Genomic DNA, 17606 nt, shown 5'->3' on the forward strand with positions numbered 1-17606 from the left:
CCAAGACACTTTACAAAGTGTAGAATATATTTCTAAATCTTGGAAGTTGAAAAAACAGATTCAAGCGCCCCTTGCATGTGAGCACACAAGTTACAGTTTTGTGGGGTGTATTCAGAGTAAAGCATATATACTCTGTACAACAGTCAGTCAATCAGGCAGACAGTCAGGCAGGCATGTTTACTGGCTACCATGACCATGCTGGGCCCTCATCAGTTCCAGCCACTCTGTCTCAATTTGTTGGTCAGAGGTAATGGCACAGAAACTCCTTTATACCCACCTTGCCCAAAGCCTGTGCATGCCCAAGCCTGTGTTGTTTCTGAGAGTGGTGATGCTGGTTCAGAGATGCTGGTTCTGAGCCAGTACACGGTTCAGGTAGGTGTAAACCGTGGGTCAGGCCTTTAAGTGGTTTCGGGCGGACAAAGTGGGCTGGGTCATGGGGCTGGTGTCTAGACATCAGCAGGAGTGAAAGCACAGCGTCTCCAGGTCACCGCTAATGGTCAACAAGGACACCTTGGCCCACTACTCTAATGCCTCCACACGTACAGGGCAGAGATACTACAGGGCCTGTATGAGCCCATGGACAACGACCACATTGGGTGGGATCAGTAATTTTAACATTTTAACTGGCACAATCACTAAGGGCGGAGTGACTCTTTTGAGTCATTCCACCTCAACCAGTTCATTACAGGTAATAAATTGTAATTATATGGAAGCAGCCCTTAAGATTAGACTCAACTTTATTGTTATTGAACAGTATGAGTAAAGTACAACGAAATGCAGTTAGAATCTAAACAATAGCATCGAACCAAGTGCAAATAAAAGAGGGCAGGATATTTACAGGCATTAAGAATAGTGGATGTTACAAGTGGAATGTACATATAATGTACATATTACACTCGTGTATCTAAAATACTCAATGCTTCTACCACACTGTTCATACTCCCCAATCCAATTCTTTCAAAATTGAAGCTAGTTTAAAAGAAAATATATTATTGCCATTCATTCATTCAAATTTATTTATAAAGCCCTTTTTACAACAGCAGTTGTCACAAAGTTCTTTCTTCAGAAATTCTGATACACGTAGAATTCTTAACAATTGGTGACCCCATACACGTGATTTCTGATAGGAGGACGGAGGAACGAGTAGATTCGAAAGGACTGAAAGGTTGATGCTGCTGCTTGACTTTTACATGGGCCCATCTCAAAGGTAAGCCATTCCTGTTTAATCGAATTTGGCGTAGGATTATGTAGGATGAATTAGATGTAAGAGTCAACAGCCATCAACTCGTAAGTCTATTCAAATCTGTAAAAGTTATTGATAAAAGTAATATCCAATTGAAAACTTTTGAAAATGATAAGTCAAAAGCAATGTCTGTGAATTGTGTGTGATTGTTTGTGATTGTCTTAAAAGCCAGAGGAAGGGTGCCTGGTAAGTGCGCATTAGAAGTCCGAGAGTGACAGGGTACAGCGGCGGACTCAAATGCACGACTCAGAGGGGTGTCACAAGTAGCAGTCTTTATTGTTCCAAGAACAAAATGCAGGCAGAGTTACAAAAACGGCAGGCAAAAAATCGTAGTCGAGAACCGAAGCAAGAGGTCTAGTAACACGGGACAACAAACACTGGAGGAAAACGCTGGAGAGAGTGACATAAGTTCAACTACAATCTGGCACTGGGAAGTGGGACTGGTGAGTATTTATGAATGGGGAAGCTGAAAACAAACAGGTGAAACACATTAGGGGCGGGGACAGTAATCAAACAGGCGGGAAAGCAAACGATGGGAGGAAGACGAGTGACCTGGGATAAGAGCGACTAATGATGTCAAAATAAAACAGGAAGTGCAGATGAACAAAACACACAATAAAAGCAGGAACATGACAGTACCCCTCCCACTAGGGCCGAACACCGGATGGCCCAGGGACCCCAGGGTGGAGCCTATAGAAATCCTGTATGAGACTGGGATCCAGGATGCTACTGGCCGAGACCCAGGACCTCTCCTCCGGACCGTATCCCTCCCAGTCCACCAGGAACTGACGTCCACGACCCCGTTTCCGAACTGCCAAGAGACGGCGGACAGTATACAGGAGGTGGTGGAGGAGGAGGCGAGGCCGGCACCAAAACGCTCTCCTTGACGGGCTTGACCTTGCGCACATAGAACGTGGGGTGAACCCTCATGGACCTGGGAAGCTTCAACGCAACAGCCACGGGGTTAATAACTTTGGACACCGGGAAAGGACCCACAAAACGAGGAGCCAACTTACGGCACTCAGTGCGCAGCGGCAAGTCCTTGGTAGCCAGCCACACCCTCTGACCCACACGATAACGAGGAGCAGCGGACCTCCGCCGGTCGGCCTGCCTCTTGTATGCCTCCCTGCTCCTCAAGAGAATCTGACGAGCCCTCGTCCACGTTCTCCGACAACGTCGGACCACAGTCACAGCAGAAGGGACCCCGACCTCCCTCTCCAGTGCAGGAAACATGGGGGGTTGATAACCATAGGCACATTCAAATGGTGACATACCAGTGGAAGAGCAGGGCAGGGTGTTATGTGCGTATTCCACCCACAGCAGATGCTTGGACCATGTGGCTGGGTTACGGGAGACCAAACAGCGAAGGCCCGTCACCATCTCCTGGTTGAGTCTCTCTGTATGTCCGTTGGATTGAGGATGATATCCAGACGACAGGCTGACAGAGGCCCCGATCAGTGTACAGAACGACTTCCAGAACTGCGACACAAACTGGGGACCCCGATCCGACACCACATCAGCGGGCAATCCATGAAGTCTGAAAACGTGAGAGAGCATAACCTCCGCTGTCTCTTTGGCGGAGGGTAATTTCGGCAGGGGAATAAAATGAACCATCTTGGTGAATCTGTCTACTACCGTAAGAACGGCAGTGTTACCGTCAGAAGGGGGTAGGCCAGTGACGAAATCCAGGGAGATGTCCGACCATGGTCGCTTGGGGACTGGCAGAGGCTGAAGAAGACCCATAGATGCTTGGCGAGAAGTCTTGTTCCGAGCACAGACTGGACAGGCCGCAACGTAATCCATAACCTCAGTCTTCATGGAAGGCCACCAGAAGCGCTGCCTAACCACGAACATGGTCCTCTTGGATCCAGGGTGACAGGTAAGCAGGGATTTATGGGCCCAATGAATGACCTGGGAACGAAGCTCAGGAGGGACAAACAAACGGTTCGGAGGACACCCTTCAGGAACAGTTAACCCCTCCAATGCCTCTTTAACCCTCGCCTCTACCTCCCAAGTAACAGCCCCCATAATACAGGTGTCAGGCAAAATGTTGGTAGGAGCCAAGGGCGATGGGTCAGGGTCAAACAGGCGAGACAGAGCATCAGGTTTGAAATTTTTCGAGCCAGGACGATAGGACAGAGTAAAGTTAAATCTGGTAAAAAATAAAGCCCACCTCGCCTGACGTGCGTTCAGTCTCTTAGCCGAGCGTAGGTACTCCAGGTTCTTGTGGTCAGTCCATACCAAAAAAGGTAGCTCCGCCCCCTCCAACCAGTGGCGCCACTCCTCCAGGGCCACTTTAACAGCCAACAGCTCCCTGTTTCCCACGTTGTAATTCCTCTCAGGCCCGGACAGCTTGCGGGACAGAAAGGCACAGGGGTGGAGCCTCCCATCCACCGAGGAACGTTGGGACAGAACGGCACCAACACCCACGTCCGAGGCGTCCACCTCCACCACGAACTGGTGATGCGGATCCGGCAGAACGAGCACAGGAGCAGTGGAGAAACACTTCTTCAGGCGAGCAAACGACAGTTCAGCAGGCAGTGACCACTGGAAAGGCACCTTGACAGATGTGAGATCATGGAGAGGGGCAGCAACAGAGCTAAAGTTCCTGATAAACTTCCGGTAAAAGTTAGCGAAACCAAGAAACCGCTGTACCTGCTTGCGGTTGGTAGGAGTGGGCCACTCAGACACCGCCTTCACCTTCTCCAAGTCCATGCGGAACTCCCCCTCGGACACCACAAAACCAAGGAAGGAAACCGAGGTAACGTGAAATACACACTTTTCAGCCTTAACATAAAGCTGATTGTCCAACAATCGCTGCAGCACCCGCCGCACATGCTGAATGTGCGTCTGCAGGTCAGGGGAGAAGATGAGGATGTCATCCAAATAGACGAACACAAAAATGTTCAACATGTCTCTTAGAACGTCGTTCACCAACGCCTGGAACACCGCAGGGGCGTTGGTGAGGCCAAACGGCATCACCAAATACTCATAGTGACCGGTAGGAGTATTGAACGCCGTCTTCCACTCGTCACCACTTCGGATCCTTACTAAGTGGTAGGCATTGCGGAGATCGAGCTTGGTGAAGATCTTGGCCCCCTGCAGGAGTTCGAAGGCAGTGGCAATCAGGGGCAGGGGGTAGCGGTTCTTAACAGTAACGTCATTGAGCCCTCTGTAATCAATACAGGGTCGCAGGGATCTGTCCTTCTTGCCCACGAAGAAGAATCCAGCCCCAGCCGGAGAAGAAGAAGGACGGATGAGACCCGCCTTCAGCGACGCCTCAATATATTCCGTCATGGACGCCATTTCAGGAGGAGACAGAGAAAACAACCTGCCCCTGGGGGGAGAGGCACCAGGCAGGAGGTCAATGGCGCAGTCATAAGGTCGGTGGGGGGGCAGTGACGTGGCCTTGGTCTTGTTGAATACTTCCTTAATGTCCAAATAGCATTCAGGAACGCCGGTGAGATCGGGAAACTCCGATGTAGGTCCCTCCTGACACCCGTTGGGGGAAACAGTCACATCGCCACCCACCTCCAAGCGAGAGGCAAAACAAGTCCGTTTGCAGTCCACTCCCCATTTCACAATCCTGCCCGAGAGCCAGTCAATGTGTGGATTGTGAGTAGAGAACCATGGAAACCCAAGAACCACTGGGTGTGCAGGTGAGTCAAACAGGTGGAATGCTAGAGTCTCTGTGTGACCATCCAAAAAGGACACGGTCACTGGAGATGTACGGTGAGTGATACTCCATAGTAACTGTCCGTCCAGAGCCGCTGCCTCCAGCGGTTTGGAAAGCTGGACGGAGTCCAAAAGAAGTTCTCTGGCGAGATTGGTGTCCATTAGGCTGGTGTCAGCGCCAGAATCCATCAACACCACCTGCGTGAGAGACACAGAACCATTGCTCAAAGTTACCTCAACCTTGGGACGAGAGGGACAACTAGGAATGCGTGTACGGCTCACCAGTGCCCTCTGGATTACTGATGAGCCCCGTCTTTTACTGGGCAGAAAGCGATGCGATGACCCAGCTGGGCGCAGTAGAGGCAGCGTCCCTCTCTCATGCGACGTTGACGCTCCTCAGGAGAAAGGCGAGCTCTACCCAATTGCATGGGCTCCTCAGCCGGCACCATCCCGGAATACGGTGTCGGAGGTCGGGAAGGCTCCGGTGTGGCAGAAGGAGAGTCATGAAGAGCTCTGGAAGTAGTCATCCCCAGACGGCGGAGGTCAGACGGAGCAGGTTGGGAGCGCTGAGCAGCTCTGGATAACCATGGCTCCCTCTGATGGTCGCTAGGAAAACGACCACCCCGAGATTCCTCTCTCTCCCTCTCCAGCAGTCGCTTGTCGATCTTTACGGCTAGTGCTATCAGCGCATCCAGATCAGCCGGTAAATCCAACGGAGCTAAATGGTCCTTCATTTTAGCTGATAATCCACACAAAAAGGCGTCTGATAAGGCACAAGCGTTCCAGCCGCTCTCAGCAGCCAGGGTGCGGAACTCGATGGCGTAGTCCGACACTCTCCGTCTGGCTTGCCGCAATCCCACCAAAGCACGGGCAGCCTCCCTACCGGGAGTAATATGCTGAAAGATCTGTGCGAAAGTCTGGGTAAAACCTGTGTAGGAGTCGCAAACGGCAGACCTCTGGCTCCATTCCGCTGCTGCCCAAGACTCTGCTCTTCCAGACAGATGGGAAATGATAAACGCCACCTTGGCTCTATCAGAGGGGTAAGCTGCAGCCTGCAGCTCAAAGTGGAGTTCACACTGTGTAAGGAATGCCCTGCAGTCTCCGGAATCCCCAGAAAACCTCTCTGGACGAGCCAGGTGCGGAAATGGCGAAGAGGAGGCTCTGGGCTCGGTCGAATCCCCTCCTAGAGTCCGTGAAGCGGCGGTGGCCGCGGTTCCTCTCTCAGTCCCAGAGCCAGCTGACGACTCTCTGGTAGAAAGGCGCTGGAACTGTGTGACAAGCTGAGCAAGCTGATCACTCACTCCGATCACTTGGTTCTCCTGACGATTAGCCATCGCCGTCAGCTCGTTCCGAAGAACAGCGAGTTGTTCTTCCTGCTGATGCAGACGGTGAGCTTGAGTGCGCAGAGCTGACCGAATCGCCTCAGAGTCGGCTGAGTCCATTCTGGCCAGATTGTACTGACAGGGTACAGCGGCGGACTCAAATGCACGACTCAGAGGGGTGTCACAAGTAGCAGTCTTTATTGTTCCAAGAACAAAATGCAGGCAGAGTTACAAAAACGGCAGGCAAAAAATCGTAGTCGAGAACCGAAGCAAGAGGTCTAGTAACACGGGACAACAAACACTGGAGGAAAACGCTGGAGAGAGTGACATAAGTTCAACTACAATCTGGCACTGGGAAGTGGGACTGGTGAGTATTTATGAATGGGGAAGCTGAAAACAAACAGGTGAAACACATTAGGGGCGGGGACAGTAATCAAACAGGCGGGAAAGCAAACGATGGGAGGAAGACGAGTGACCTGGGATAAGAGCGACTAATGATGTCAAAATAAAACAGGAAGTGCAGATGAACAAAACAACACACAATAAAAGCAGGAACATGACAGAGAGAGAACGGCCGGGGTACATGCTTAAGTTTTGGATGTATGAGATCTTGAAAGAATAGGCCGTGTTCAACATACATAGACCCTAATTTCATGTGATACGACCAGGGTAAACCTGTGTGGATTCTTGATTTTTGTGGGCTACTCTGTTGAACATGTATACATTTTGAAAACTGATCTTGAAAAGGAGGCATTGGGACGCCTGGAAAAATTTCAGTAAACGTAAAAGGTCCGGTGGGTCAGCCGAGTTTAGACTCTGTCAAATTTTAAATAAAAAGACTGCGGGGCGGCAACAGAGTAATAGACTCTGTTAGGCACGAAGATAAAACATTAAGACTTCGGTGTTGTCTGCTTAGCGCTGGGCACATTCTTGAATTTATAAATTTTAGAATTTGCGTAGAGTGGGTGGCAACGCTGTTTTTTAAAGCCAGCTTAAAATAGTTGTAGGTAATCTACTTGTTACAGCTGTGGAGGTAAGGACTTGGTAACCCTGACGTTGGCGTGACGACGGACGTTGATGCGCCATTGGAAGGGCTTTCAGTTTTTTTCCTCGGGTTAATAGCCAGAAATAGGAATCAATTTGAACATAGGTATAGTCGAATTGTGTGAATATACACTTAGAAAAAGTACAGAGGCCTACTGTAAATATTTTGAAATAGAATGGTGTTGATAATTTGAGTCCATGGCAGCGACTCGCGCAGTGTGTGTTTTGTGATAAACTGTAAATAACTAATTGCATAAATAAGATTGGGTTGTTGAATTGGGAGCAAGCGAGCTCAAGCAGTGTGGTTTTAAACAGGAGAAGCGTCCATCAGCGCCAATTCTGTAGTGACTGGGGAATGTGGGGAGGATTTTTAAACTGAAAAAACTTAGCAGAAAGGTCTGTTTGAAGTAACACATTCACGAAGTATAAGTGTCCGCCTGAAAATTGTAGAAGCCTGGCTCTATATTAAGTGAATTAAGTGTAAGAAAACAAACAGATCTTTGAGTTTTACTCTGTGGCAAAGGGGGTGGGGAAGTGTGTGTAAACTAATTATGTTTTGTGATTGGACTGGAGCAGCAGACTGCGTCTAGTCCTTCGTGATTAGAAAAGTTGTTCCCTCTTATGGACAAAAAGTAACACCGGAAACAGGGTGTAATTGTCTTAATTTACTCAATCCAGACCAACTAAAATAAATGCTACAATTCAAATAGGGAATACTCTAATATTAAAACAGCTAATAGTTAAAGAAGCGAAAATTTTATAAATCTCCCTCGTGATTTGTAATTCAAATCCCCTGATCCCCATCATTGTGAACATTAGAACATCAGACCTGAAAAAATAAAAAGTTACTGAGAGAAGTGTTCAGGCACCAAACTAAGATTTGCTTAAAATTAGTATCCGCCTTGAATTAGTGCACGGCCTTTAGCTTCCTTTCCTTATTTACATAAATGTTCTAGTTTCATCCATTTCTTTAAGCACATTTTTATTCCAACATAGATTCATGCTCGTTCATATATCCAAGTTAGATGAATTTTACGCTTTGTTTTAATTTCCCTTCTTTATTTCCACAATAGGTTAATTTTACTCCTCTGCTTAAAATCTATTTGTTATTTTTTAGAACTCCCTAGTTTCATTTATTACATTTTATTTAGCAACTTCGAATAAGAAAAGAGAAATCATAATAAAACTCACACTAGATACATTTGACATTTTTGTTTCAAATTGTATTTGTTATTCTAAGAACTTTCTGGTCTCAGAGTTATTCCCAAACAAAATGACAGAAGACTGGAAGAAGAGTCTTCTGAGTCTTCAAAAAATTTAAGAGGAATATAGGGAAAAATAGTAACTTCAGCAATAACCAGTTTCAATACTAGTGTTGGGGTATACTTGGAGTGTAAATTGTGTAAATATCTTTGATGCGTTTGTTGTTGGGAAAGCGTTGTGTTACGTCTTTGGCGACAAAGTAAGTGTTTAGTTGTTTGGACATGTGAACGAAAGTTTTATCAGGGTTTTCGGTGACTGGCGTTTCCTTTCGGTGACGGATGCGCGGCCTGGCAGGCTGTTTGGAGGCAGATGGACGTGGTAACGTATGAAAGTTGCAGAAGGCATAATATTAAGTTGTTTGGAAGGCGTAGGCTACGGTATGTAGAAAGTGGTGACTGATGGAAGCTTTGGGAAGGTACAGTTTTCATATGCTTTAGCAAACTATGTGGTTGGGTTTAGTATGTCAGATTTGAGGGTTTTGTGGAAGTTGACAGAGGGATTTGAGAAAGTGTGGAAACTATAGGTTATTTTTGGAGTATTTTAGTTATAAGCACCTGTAATTAGAATGATGTCGTTTTGTTCCATGTCCTGACCACCATTCTCTTGCAGCTAGCCTATTGCGTTGCGATTAGTACAGGATTTTAGGCAGTTGGACTGCGAGATGGAGAAGTTTAGTGCTCCTGTATATAGTTAAACTTTATCTACCTCAACATGAAGCTGGAACTTCTGGAAGGAAACCTGATCACCTTCCTCGGTAATAGCCAAGCTTATTTAATAGCCAAGCTTATAAATCTATGATATTTAATTAAATATTACATGTAGTTCAAGAAACACTTGAATGTTATATAGGCGTTGATGATAATGTGTAAAACCGTAAGGCCCCAAGGGGGGTCTCACGGAAAAGTAGGTCTGCCTTAATTAAGGCCTACCATGTGGTACCTGACTGTTGCGTGCTGAGCTGTTCGCTAGCACAAGTGGGTACGTCTGAAACCTAGTGATGAATTAGAATTTGGTACAATGATTTTCTAATCTGGTAAAATAGTCTCATGGTTAACGTATTATTTTCACTCTCCTCATATATTGAATAAGTGGTAGAATGAAGTTTATCCACATGGTGATAAACTTGAACATTAAGGAGACACGCTGTGTCCCAAGAGGACTGAATTTGAATCCAATATAGTCATAAATCTTAAAAGGGTAATAAACCTAAACCGAGTTTACTCCCCACAATCAAAAGTAGATGTATTTTAAATGCTGATTTGAGTTTGGTTAATTAATATAGTTTCACTTTGTTTTTATTTACAATTATATCTGGGATAATACTGGTGTTTTCAAACCAATGCCTGATACTCGTTAATGGAGTAAATTCTAAAATGATAAATTAACAAATGAACAAATGGGGTATAGATGTGGAGGTGTTTAAGGCCTACATTGAGTTTCCTTTGGATTACTTATTGTACCTTGATTTTAGTGACGTCATGCATCTGGTTTCTGTCTACATTACCATTCTTACGAGTTTTCTTAATTTCCACCCTAATGTTTAATTGTCGTGTAGATAATGATTAGCACATTTTTACAACCTGCAAAAAATACAAGATGGGTTGGACACTAACTCAAAATCATCGGTTAACACACATTGTAGGCTAAATTGATAGTACAGACTGAGGACCATAAACAAACAGTTGGCCTTTTTAATGAAAATAATAAATGTGTGGAGCCCAGAGCATCAGGGAGGGGGGTTAAATCAAAATCACCTATTACTAAGGGTTACATTCAAGTGTTCAGTCTGGTCTCATCTATGGTCATTTCACCAACACAAGCATATTCAGTTTTGGGATAATCAAACAATAAGTGGAAGCTAAATACATTTTCCTCTCAATAGCTTTAATGTTGACATTTATGATTTCGAATCAAATTGTAATAAGGGTGGAGACCTTAAGTCATCCAACATTGTTAATTGCTAGTACAAATTTTATGTCTTTGCATGACCTATGCATGAAAGTAGCGATTTTGCCTGTCCGCCACTATTTTGAATAACATAGACATACATCTACAGTTGAGAAAATTCCCTAGACGTTAGGAGGTAAATTGAGTCATGATGTTTGTTTAGTCTCAAATTCGTTTGGCAAAATGTGTATATGCTAATTTGGCCTGTAGGTTTTCTGGGTTCCTTCACACGAGCGGACGTGTGGCATATTTGTTTTATTTTCTGATTTACATAAAGTTTTTATCATTTTCATTTGTTTTTGTTACATTTTCGATTAGATAATTTTTACTGAATGATTGTTGCTTTCACTTGGATCGTAAAAGCAAAGGGGGGAAGATATGAAATAATTGTCTATAATGAAAAAGAGTTGAACTTAGAGTTCAAAGGGATTTAAATAGGTATTTAGAGAGTTACATGAAGAATTTTGTTTTTTTGTTTCATAGTTATAGCAGAAAATTGGTTGCTGAAATGTCCGTTCACAGTTTGTCTAATTTGGTTTTTTGAAGAGTTTGTTTTATACAGAATCTACCATGGTCATGGTTGAGTAGAATACATCTTACCATTTTGAAATGGTTTAGCAAAAATAACTAATTTGATGGGATTGTTCAGGTATTTGATATTTGATTAGAAGTAATCCTTTTAATCTCATCCACTATGGAATAAGTGGGTAAAAAGGTGCAGGGAGCACATTTGGTTATTTGTTACATGTTTATACTGAGAAAGTAATTCTGCTTAAAGAGAGGTACAGACCCCATGGCGTGCCCAACTCACTGACACAAAACCAGTGAAATGGGTGGGGGGCTGTTCGAAATAGGTCTTTGTCTTGTTTGAGCTATTAAGGAGAGAAACAGACTCAATGGGGACATCAAATTGGGTATTCTAATTCCAGGTTTATTTACATATTCAATACCTCTTCATTATTTTTATTTTTATCATTTAGGTGAAACAATGGTGAATTTGGTTGTAGTTCTGATTCAACACAATCAGATGTAAATTATATAGGTGAACTGAGAATTGTCCATGAACTACTCTTTGAGAGTGATACTTCAATGTAAACAAACTATCTTAGCTGATTTGTAATTGAAACAGTGACGGGAAATGAGAAATGATGTACTGTTGTTATTTGTTGGTTGGTAAACTAACTATAGAAAAGAGTGGAATTGTTGTTTTGCTACACTAGCAGAACAGAAGCACCAGAAATGTTAATGTTTTAACGATACTGTTACTGTTTACAACTGGTCTAATCTATTTAGTCAAAGGAAGAAGAAAGACATTGGGAATACGGTTTTGAGTGTTTGATGGAACTGGGTTACAAGCTAATGTAATGGACCTATTTGTGATGGTGTACTGTGCAGTTACAACTAATCTTCTCAAGGATGATTCACACTTCAGGTACCGGACATTTGAAAACAATTTGACTGGTTGGAGCCCACAGAGACTGAGCTTGGCTTAAAGGACAAGAGGCAGGTGGGCAAAGATAAGATGGACACACAAACAAACACAAACACACACAAACAAACACACACACTGGTCTACAGCTACAAGCAGAGTCTACACTGAGGCGCCACACATCTACAGAGAGGTCCTGGGTTCCTGTGAGCTGGACTAATCCTAGTCCTGACGATTCTGCCATGAGATGGAGAAGGCAGCCTCCAACCGAGCAGATGGCGGCGAAGGAAAGCGCCGGTTCTGGACAACATCTACAGGGGCGCGGAAAAGATCTACTGCACAACATCATGCTACGCTGGTTGGGTCCATACCAGGTAACATCTCATCTGCTGTCCAGGTAGCTGAGAGAGGAACCTGCAGATCGACGACACACTCTACAGGAGGGCTTCGGAGTTCAAAGCCTGCAGCTATGGAGCCTTTGGCTAAAACTGGTCATCTTGACATTCGCAAAGGAGAACACACAGATTCTCCTGGCCTGGCTGATAAAGCAGCTGGAATGGAGACAATAACAGCTGCATTGGAGCTATGAAGGACAACACCTTGGAATATACATCTGACTTTTATGTCCTGTTACACCGGCCTGCAAAGAAATGGTTCACAACTGACTATCTGACATTTGGAGGAGCAGAACATTTGGGATGACTTTGGAAGTACATCTAATTGGAGTCCAGAGAGAGACTGAGTACTTAGTTGACCATGCGGTGAACAAGTAGGTTTTGATTGAACAAAATGGTGAACAAAAAAGGAACAGTTGTTGTTAAGACAAGCACCATTAGCACCTTTGATGCAAGATGAGGAGTCAGATAGCGAGGTCGGAAAAGAAAATGAATCTCTTGTATAAATCATGATGTATTCTCTTTTTTACAACTTGTTTACATTCCTTTCCAGCAATCTACCATGAAGTATTTTTTACAACTGGTCTACAATAATTGATGTTTACATTTGTCATATTTCTGTTTAGTGACATTTATAGTTATTTTCACACCATAAATGGTGTGAAACGGGATTGTTGAGATAAATGAAGTTTAAATAATGCTGATTTAATAACCATGTATTCTTATGTTTTTGTTTTATTAACTTGTATGCTGCAGCCAGGTTAGGGAAATATGATTGAATACAATAACCATAAAAAGTTTAGAACTCCATACATTACACTCAGCCACACAGACTCAGACTTCACACCTGGCTCAGATAGAGAGACAGGCTTGAAACCCCACAATTAACATACAAATGAAACTGCCCCGTATACAGCACAAAGAGACCTTCCGTCTCCAGCCCCCTGATGTTCTAGTCTAGGTTAGGAGAATAGAATGTAAATTACTGTAACCTGGTTAAGATTTCACACCTGTATGCAAAGAACCTGTTGATCTATGACCGAGCATGTCCTTCTTCATTGGATAGCGAAAACAAAGAGATTCGTCCAACATGTCACCAGTTCAACGGAGAGCCAATAAGGATGGGTTTTACTCACGAGAGTGAAAAGTAACCGCACCTGTGGCGGGAGTATCAAAACCAATGTTCGATCTTGATTCGGGGCGAATATTTTGTGGAAGCTCGAGGGTTGAGCAAATATTTGACCGCTGCAGTGTATTTCATGTATTTTGACTTATCAATTCATATTAATAAATCTTCGTGCTAAACTTCCATTTGGACCGGAGCCTCGTCCTTCTTCAGAAATTCTGATACACGTAAAATTCTTAACACTAGCACCAACCCCAGATTTGCGGCTACGTCGGTGGCTCTGCCCCCCGGTAAACAATGTACGATCGCCGGCTGATTCTTTAGTCTAATACTGAGTGTAATGGAATCGCAGATGACTAAGGTTTTTAGTTTTTCAAGGCCACCGGTAGAACATGCCTGCCGATCATTCCCCTCCGAAGACGGCTCGGGCCTGGACTCCGACTCCAGTGGGGAAAACCTGTTCAAAGTCTCAGTTGGATTTAGCAACGATTCAGGTTTAACTGGTCGACGGCATTTCTTCCCAGTGACCAAGAGAAAGTTATTGCCCGGCTGCAGGAGCTGTGCCGGGGGGCTAACAAAACAATCGTTTCTACCTGGTGGCACTGACGCAGATTTTTCTATTTCTACACTAGCATAATCCTTGCCTGGCATTTGCGTCAGAAGCCAAGCCTCTAACTCTGCTATCTTTAACTTTAGACAAACATTCTCCTCCGTGTTGTTGCTACAACAATTTCAGTGATAAGGCATTGTAATGATACTTAGCCTCGGGTGTTCAGGGTGAGTAGTTATGTTAATTATGTCCAAAAAGAGTCCCGGTGTAGGAAAGTTGGGTAAGAGGTCAAAAGATAAATATTGCGTTGGTAAAACTCTTAAAATAGAATTTTGACCAATTAGTTTATATAGAGTTATATATATAAAGTTTGGCAGGTAGCCAGGTAGGTAACAGCAGGCAGAGTACAGCACGTCAACAATCCCACAATGCAGTTGTGAAGTCACTTGAAACTTAACACCCCTAATAGTAACTGCAATGTAAAAAAATATATTCTGTTTAGAAAATATGACTTGTTCTTTTGATTTCTCTTATGCTTCCACCAAGTTGTGCTGCAGATCAAATCAATGAGAACCACTGAACCCATCACTAAACCAACCACTGTCCCTGGTAATAGAGAAGATGACAACTGTAGTATGGTCCTTCTACTGATAGATCCATCTGGGAAAATATTAAACAGACATTTGTAGCAGCTCTCATCTTCTCTTGATACTCCTCTGATGACTATAGAGCAGTTCTGTAGTCCCACATTTAGAAACATTCCTATTAAAAAGTGGCTTTACTTTTGGACCAAAACGTTTGTGGTAGGAGGCCACAAAGAGAAAAGTCTGAATACTCAAATGGAACCCATTGATACAGCAACTGCTGGAACCCGTGGTTAGGCTCAGATCCAGCACACTGCTTTTTGAATAATGTTCAGACCTGGCTTAATAGGAGTCCCCCAGTGGGTCACCCCCCCCCCCTTCCCAGTGGGTCACCCCCGCTTCCCAGTGGGTCACCCCCACTTCCCAGAGGAGTCACCCTCCTTCCCAGTGGGTCACCCCCCCTTCCCAGATGAGTCACCCAGTGGGTCTCCCCAATTCCCAGTGGGTCTCCCCCCCTTCCTTTACAGAACAACAAACAGATTAATAACTTAACCGTTTCTTCTGTCCCTCTGACCTACGGCTGTAGTAGCCATCTGTCCAGTTCATTACCTCCTAATTTGCCTCCAGAAACAACAAAATCCTTTTCATGTATTGCAAGCAAGCCATTAATAAAAGTCTCTTGGTTATCTTTTTGTCAATGATCAAATTTCCTTTGGGCTGGTGTCATCCGGGGTGTCATCCGGCGAGGTAACCGCCATACATGATATCCTTGTGTTTCATCTGGCGTGTTGGCACAGATTTACTTCCTTGTTAATGGAGGGGATGTAAAGAAGCAGACTGGCTGTTTGGACGGATTTCGGATGAAGCCTGTGTTGATCTACGACTCTCCCGACTCCCCAGGACTGTTGGAGTGGTGGCACAAGGTCGCACAGTCATCTAAATGATACAGGTTTATAATTCTTTCATAATTATAAAAAATAAATAAAAATGATGTATTTTTATTAAAACATTTATTTTAATGAAACGCACAGAGCAGCTCAGATCATGTTTTTGCTATAGTATACACACCATTTTTACAGTTCGAAAGTAACTCTGCTTTCATCAACGTCTTGCTGTGGTGTTTCATTTCTGTATAAAGAACAGAATTATAATGTCATCTGAAACCAAACACCCCTAATCATAGCTTCAATGTAAAATACTTCAAAGCAACAAAAAAAATCTGGCATCTCGGCAGGAGAATATTACCTGCACCTTTGAGTTTTCTTGCATAGACACCAAGTTATGGTGCAGATTAAAACAATAAGACCCAAAGAAGCCGTCACTGCTACAACCACTGTCCCTGTGAACAGAAAAGATGAGAACATGACATGTGTATGATTCACAGTCAAAAGGAGTCCAGGACAGAAATGAATTTGGGTCACTGGAAACTCTACATACCATGACCGCTTATCCAACCATGACCTCGACCTCAAAAAGACAAACACATTAAATCAGCATGAGATGTTCCTGGTGATTATGTGGAATTCATGAACAATAAACTTTTCTCACCAACTAAGAGGGTTGGAATCTTTATGGAGCCCTCCTTGATGGCACTGCCAGATGATACCACACACCGAACCATTGGGATATTGTCGGGTAGACTGGGAACTGCCACTGTGGAAGTTATGGTGACAGTAACAGTTCCATTGGGATGGGTGACACTGACCGTTGTAGAGTTTTCCAAAACGAATTGTACTGGGAGAAACAAGTCCACTACTGGAGCAGGTCGTCCCGTGGCCGAGCAGGAGACAGTTAACCCAGAGAAGAGGGGATGAGTGTCCTTGTTTTGTGTTAATAGGAGTGTGGGTCCATATAGCTCTATAGAACAGAAATAATGTTTCACAATAAGCACAAATCAGCAACAGTTTAAAGGAAACTGTACTTATATCAACCCTTATATTTTACCATTAACTTGAAGACAGGTCCTTCCACTGATAGCGCCATCTGGGTAAATATTAAACAGACACTTGTAGCAACTCTCATCTTCTCTGGACACTCTTCTGATGATGACAGAGCAGTTCTGCAGTCCCACATATAGAAACAAGACTTTCATATTAAAAGGTGGGTTTACTTCAGGACCAAAACGTTTGTTGTAGGAGGCCACATTTTCAGTCCCTCCTGGTGTCTCTTTTTGCCAGGTGACTTGCAGGACATCTTTGGGTTCCATGAGTCTGCAGCTGAACTTAACATCTCCTCCCAGGGATACTATGACTACCTGCTGTGTTTCTACCAGCTGAGAGAGACCTGCATGAAGACAGTGACACAGGTGGGATTTTAGGATGAAAAGACACTCCAGGATCAGTCCAGAACCCCCAGTGTCGATGTAGAAGTGAGTGAAGTAAGTCAATGTGTTGCAGGTCATCATGGGCTGAATGGGGGATCACAACACAATTCAAACAGAGTGAGAACTACTTTGGCTTTATGTGTTGCTCCACTGGGATTGGATCACTGCAGTAACATGAAAACACACTTGCATCTTTAGAATACAATAAACACGACATAGTGGTGCAGTACAAAGAATGGTCAGAAGAGGGAGTATGGAAGGAAGGAGGAAATGATAAATGAAGGAAATGTTCAGTATGTGTTGAATAGTTAATAAAGTAACAAACAACAGAATGTGTGGGCAACAGTGTTGCCCACACATTCAATTCAATAGCGTTTTTGTTTAATGGCTTAGAAACCTCAAACCCTTTTGAGATTGTTTAGAGAGGACACCCATGTGTTGCACAGCCTTTGATTTGTGCAAAAACATTTAGATATTCATTTAGAAACATTTGAAAATGTAAAAAGTCAATAACTTTCTAAAGTCAAGGGCTTAGAAACCTCAAATGACTTTTCAATTGTTTAGAGAGGACACCCAGATGTTGCCCAGACTTTTGTTTTTTGAATATAATTTATAGACATTTGAAAAATGTTTTTGGCAAAAGCCATACAGTTCATAGATGCTATTTGTGGTGGACGTAAACTTAATAAGAAACGTTAGTCAATT

At 43.9% G+C, this 17606-nt stretch overlaps 1 protein-coding gene across 10 annotated transcripts in view; it reads right to left on the reverse strand.

Annotated features, from left to right (window-relative positions):
- LOC106024153 (OX-2 membrane glycoprotein-like) overlaps positions 1 to 17606 on the reverse strand; it is a 100567-nt gene that overhangs the window by 61580 nt on the left and 21381 nt on the right. For 7 of the 10 annotated variants that reach the window (XM_034289581.1, XM_034289577.1, XM_034289572.1 and 4 more), the window contains 6 exons: positions 16523 to 16861; positions 16127 to 16435; positions 16016 to 16045; positions 15824 to 15917; positions 15647 to 15706; positions 14354 to 15480 (listed from right to left, as the gene is read on the reverse strand). The exons of 1 other annotated variant lie outside the window; for it this stretch is intronic. In XM_034289581.1, coding sequence (XP_034145472.1) covers positions 15652 to 15706; positions 15824 to 15917; positions 16016 to 16045; positions 16127 to 16435; positions 16523 to 16861 — 827 coding nt within the window. In that variant the 3' untranslated portion in view covers positions 14354 to 15480; positions 15647 to 15651. Of the gene's footprint in view, positions 1 to 14353; positions 15515 to 15646; positions 15707 to 15823; positions 15918 to 16015; positions 16046 to 16126; positions 16436 to 16522; positions 16862 to 17606 lie in introns of those variants that run through there. 2 more of the 10 variants (XM_034289580.1, XM_034289575.1) reach the window with 2 other exon arrangements.

This window comes from Esox lucius, chromosome 22 (genome assembly GCF_011004845.1).
Source record: "Esox lucius isolate fEsoLuc1 chromosome 22, fEsoLuc1.pri, whole genome shotgun sequence".
NCBI classification, from domain to species: Eukaryota; Metazoa; Chordata; class Actinopteri; order Esociformes; family Esocidae; genus Esox; species Esox lucius.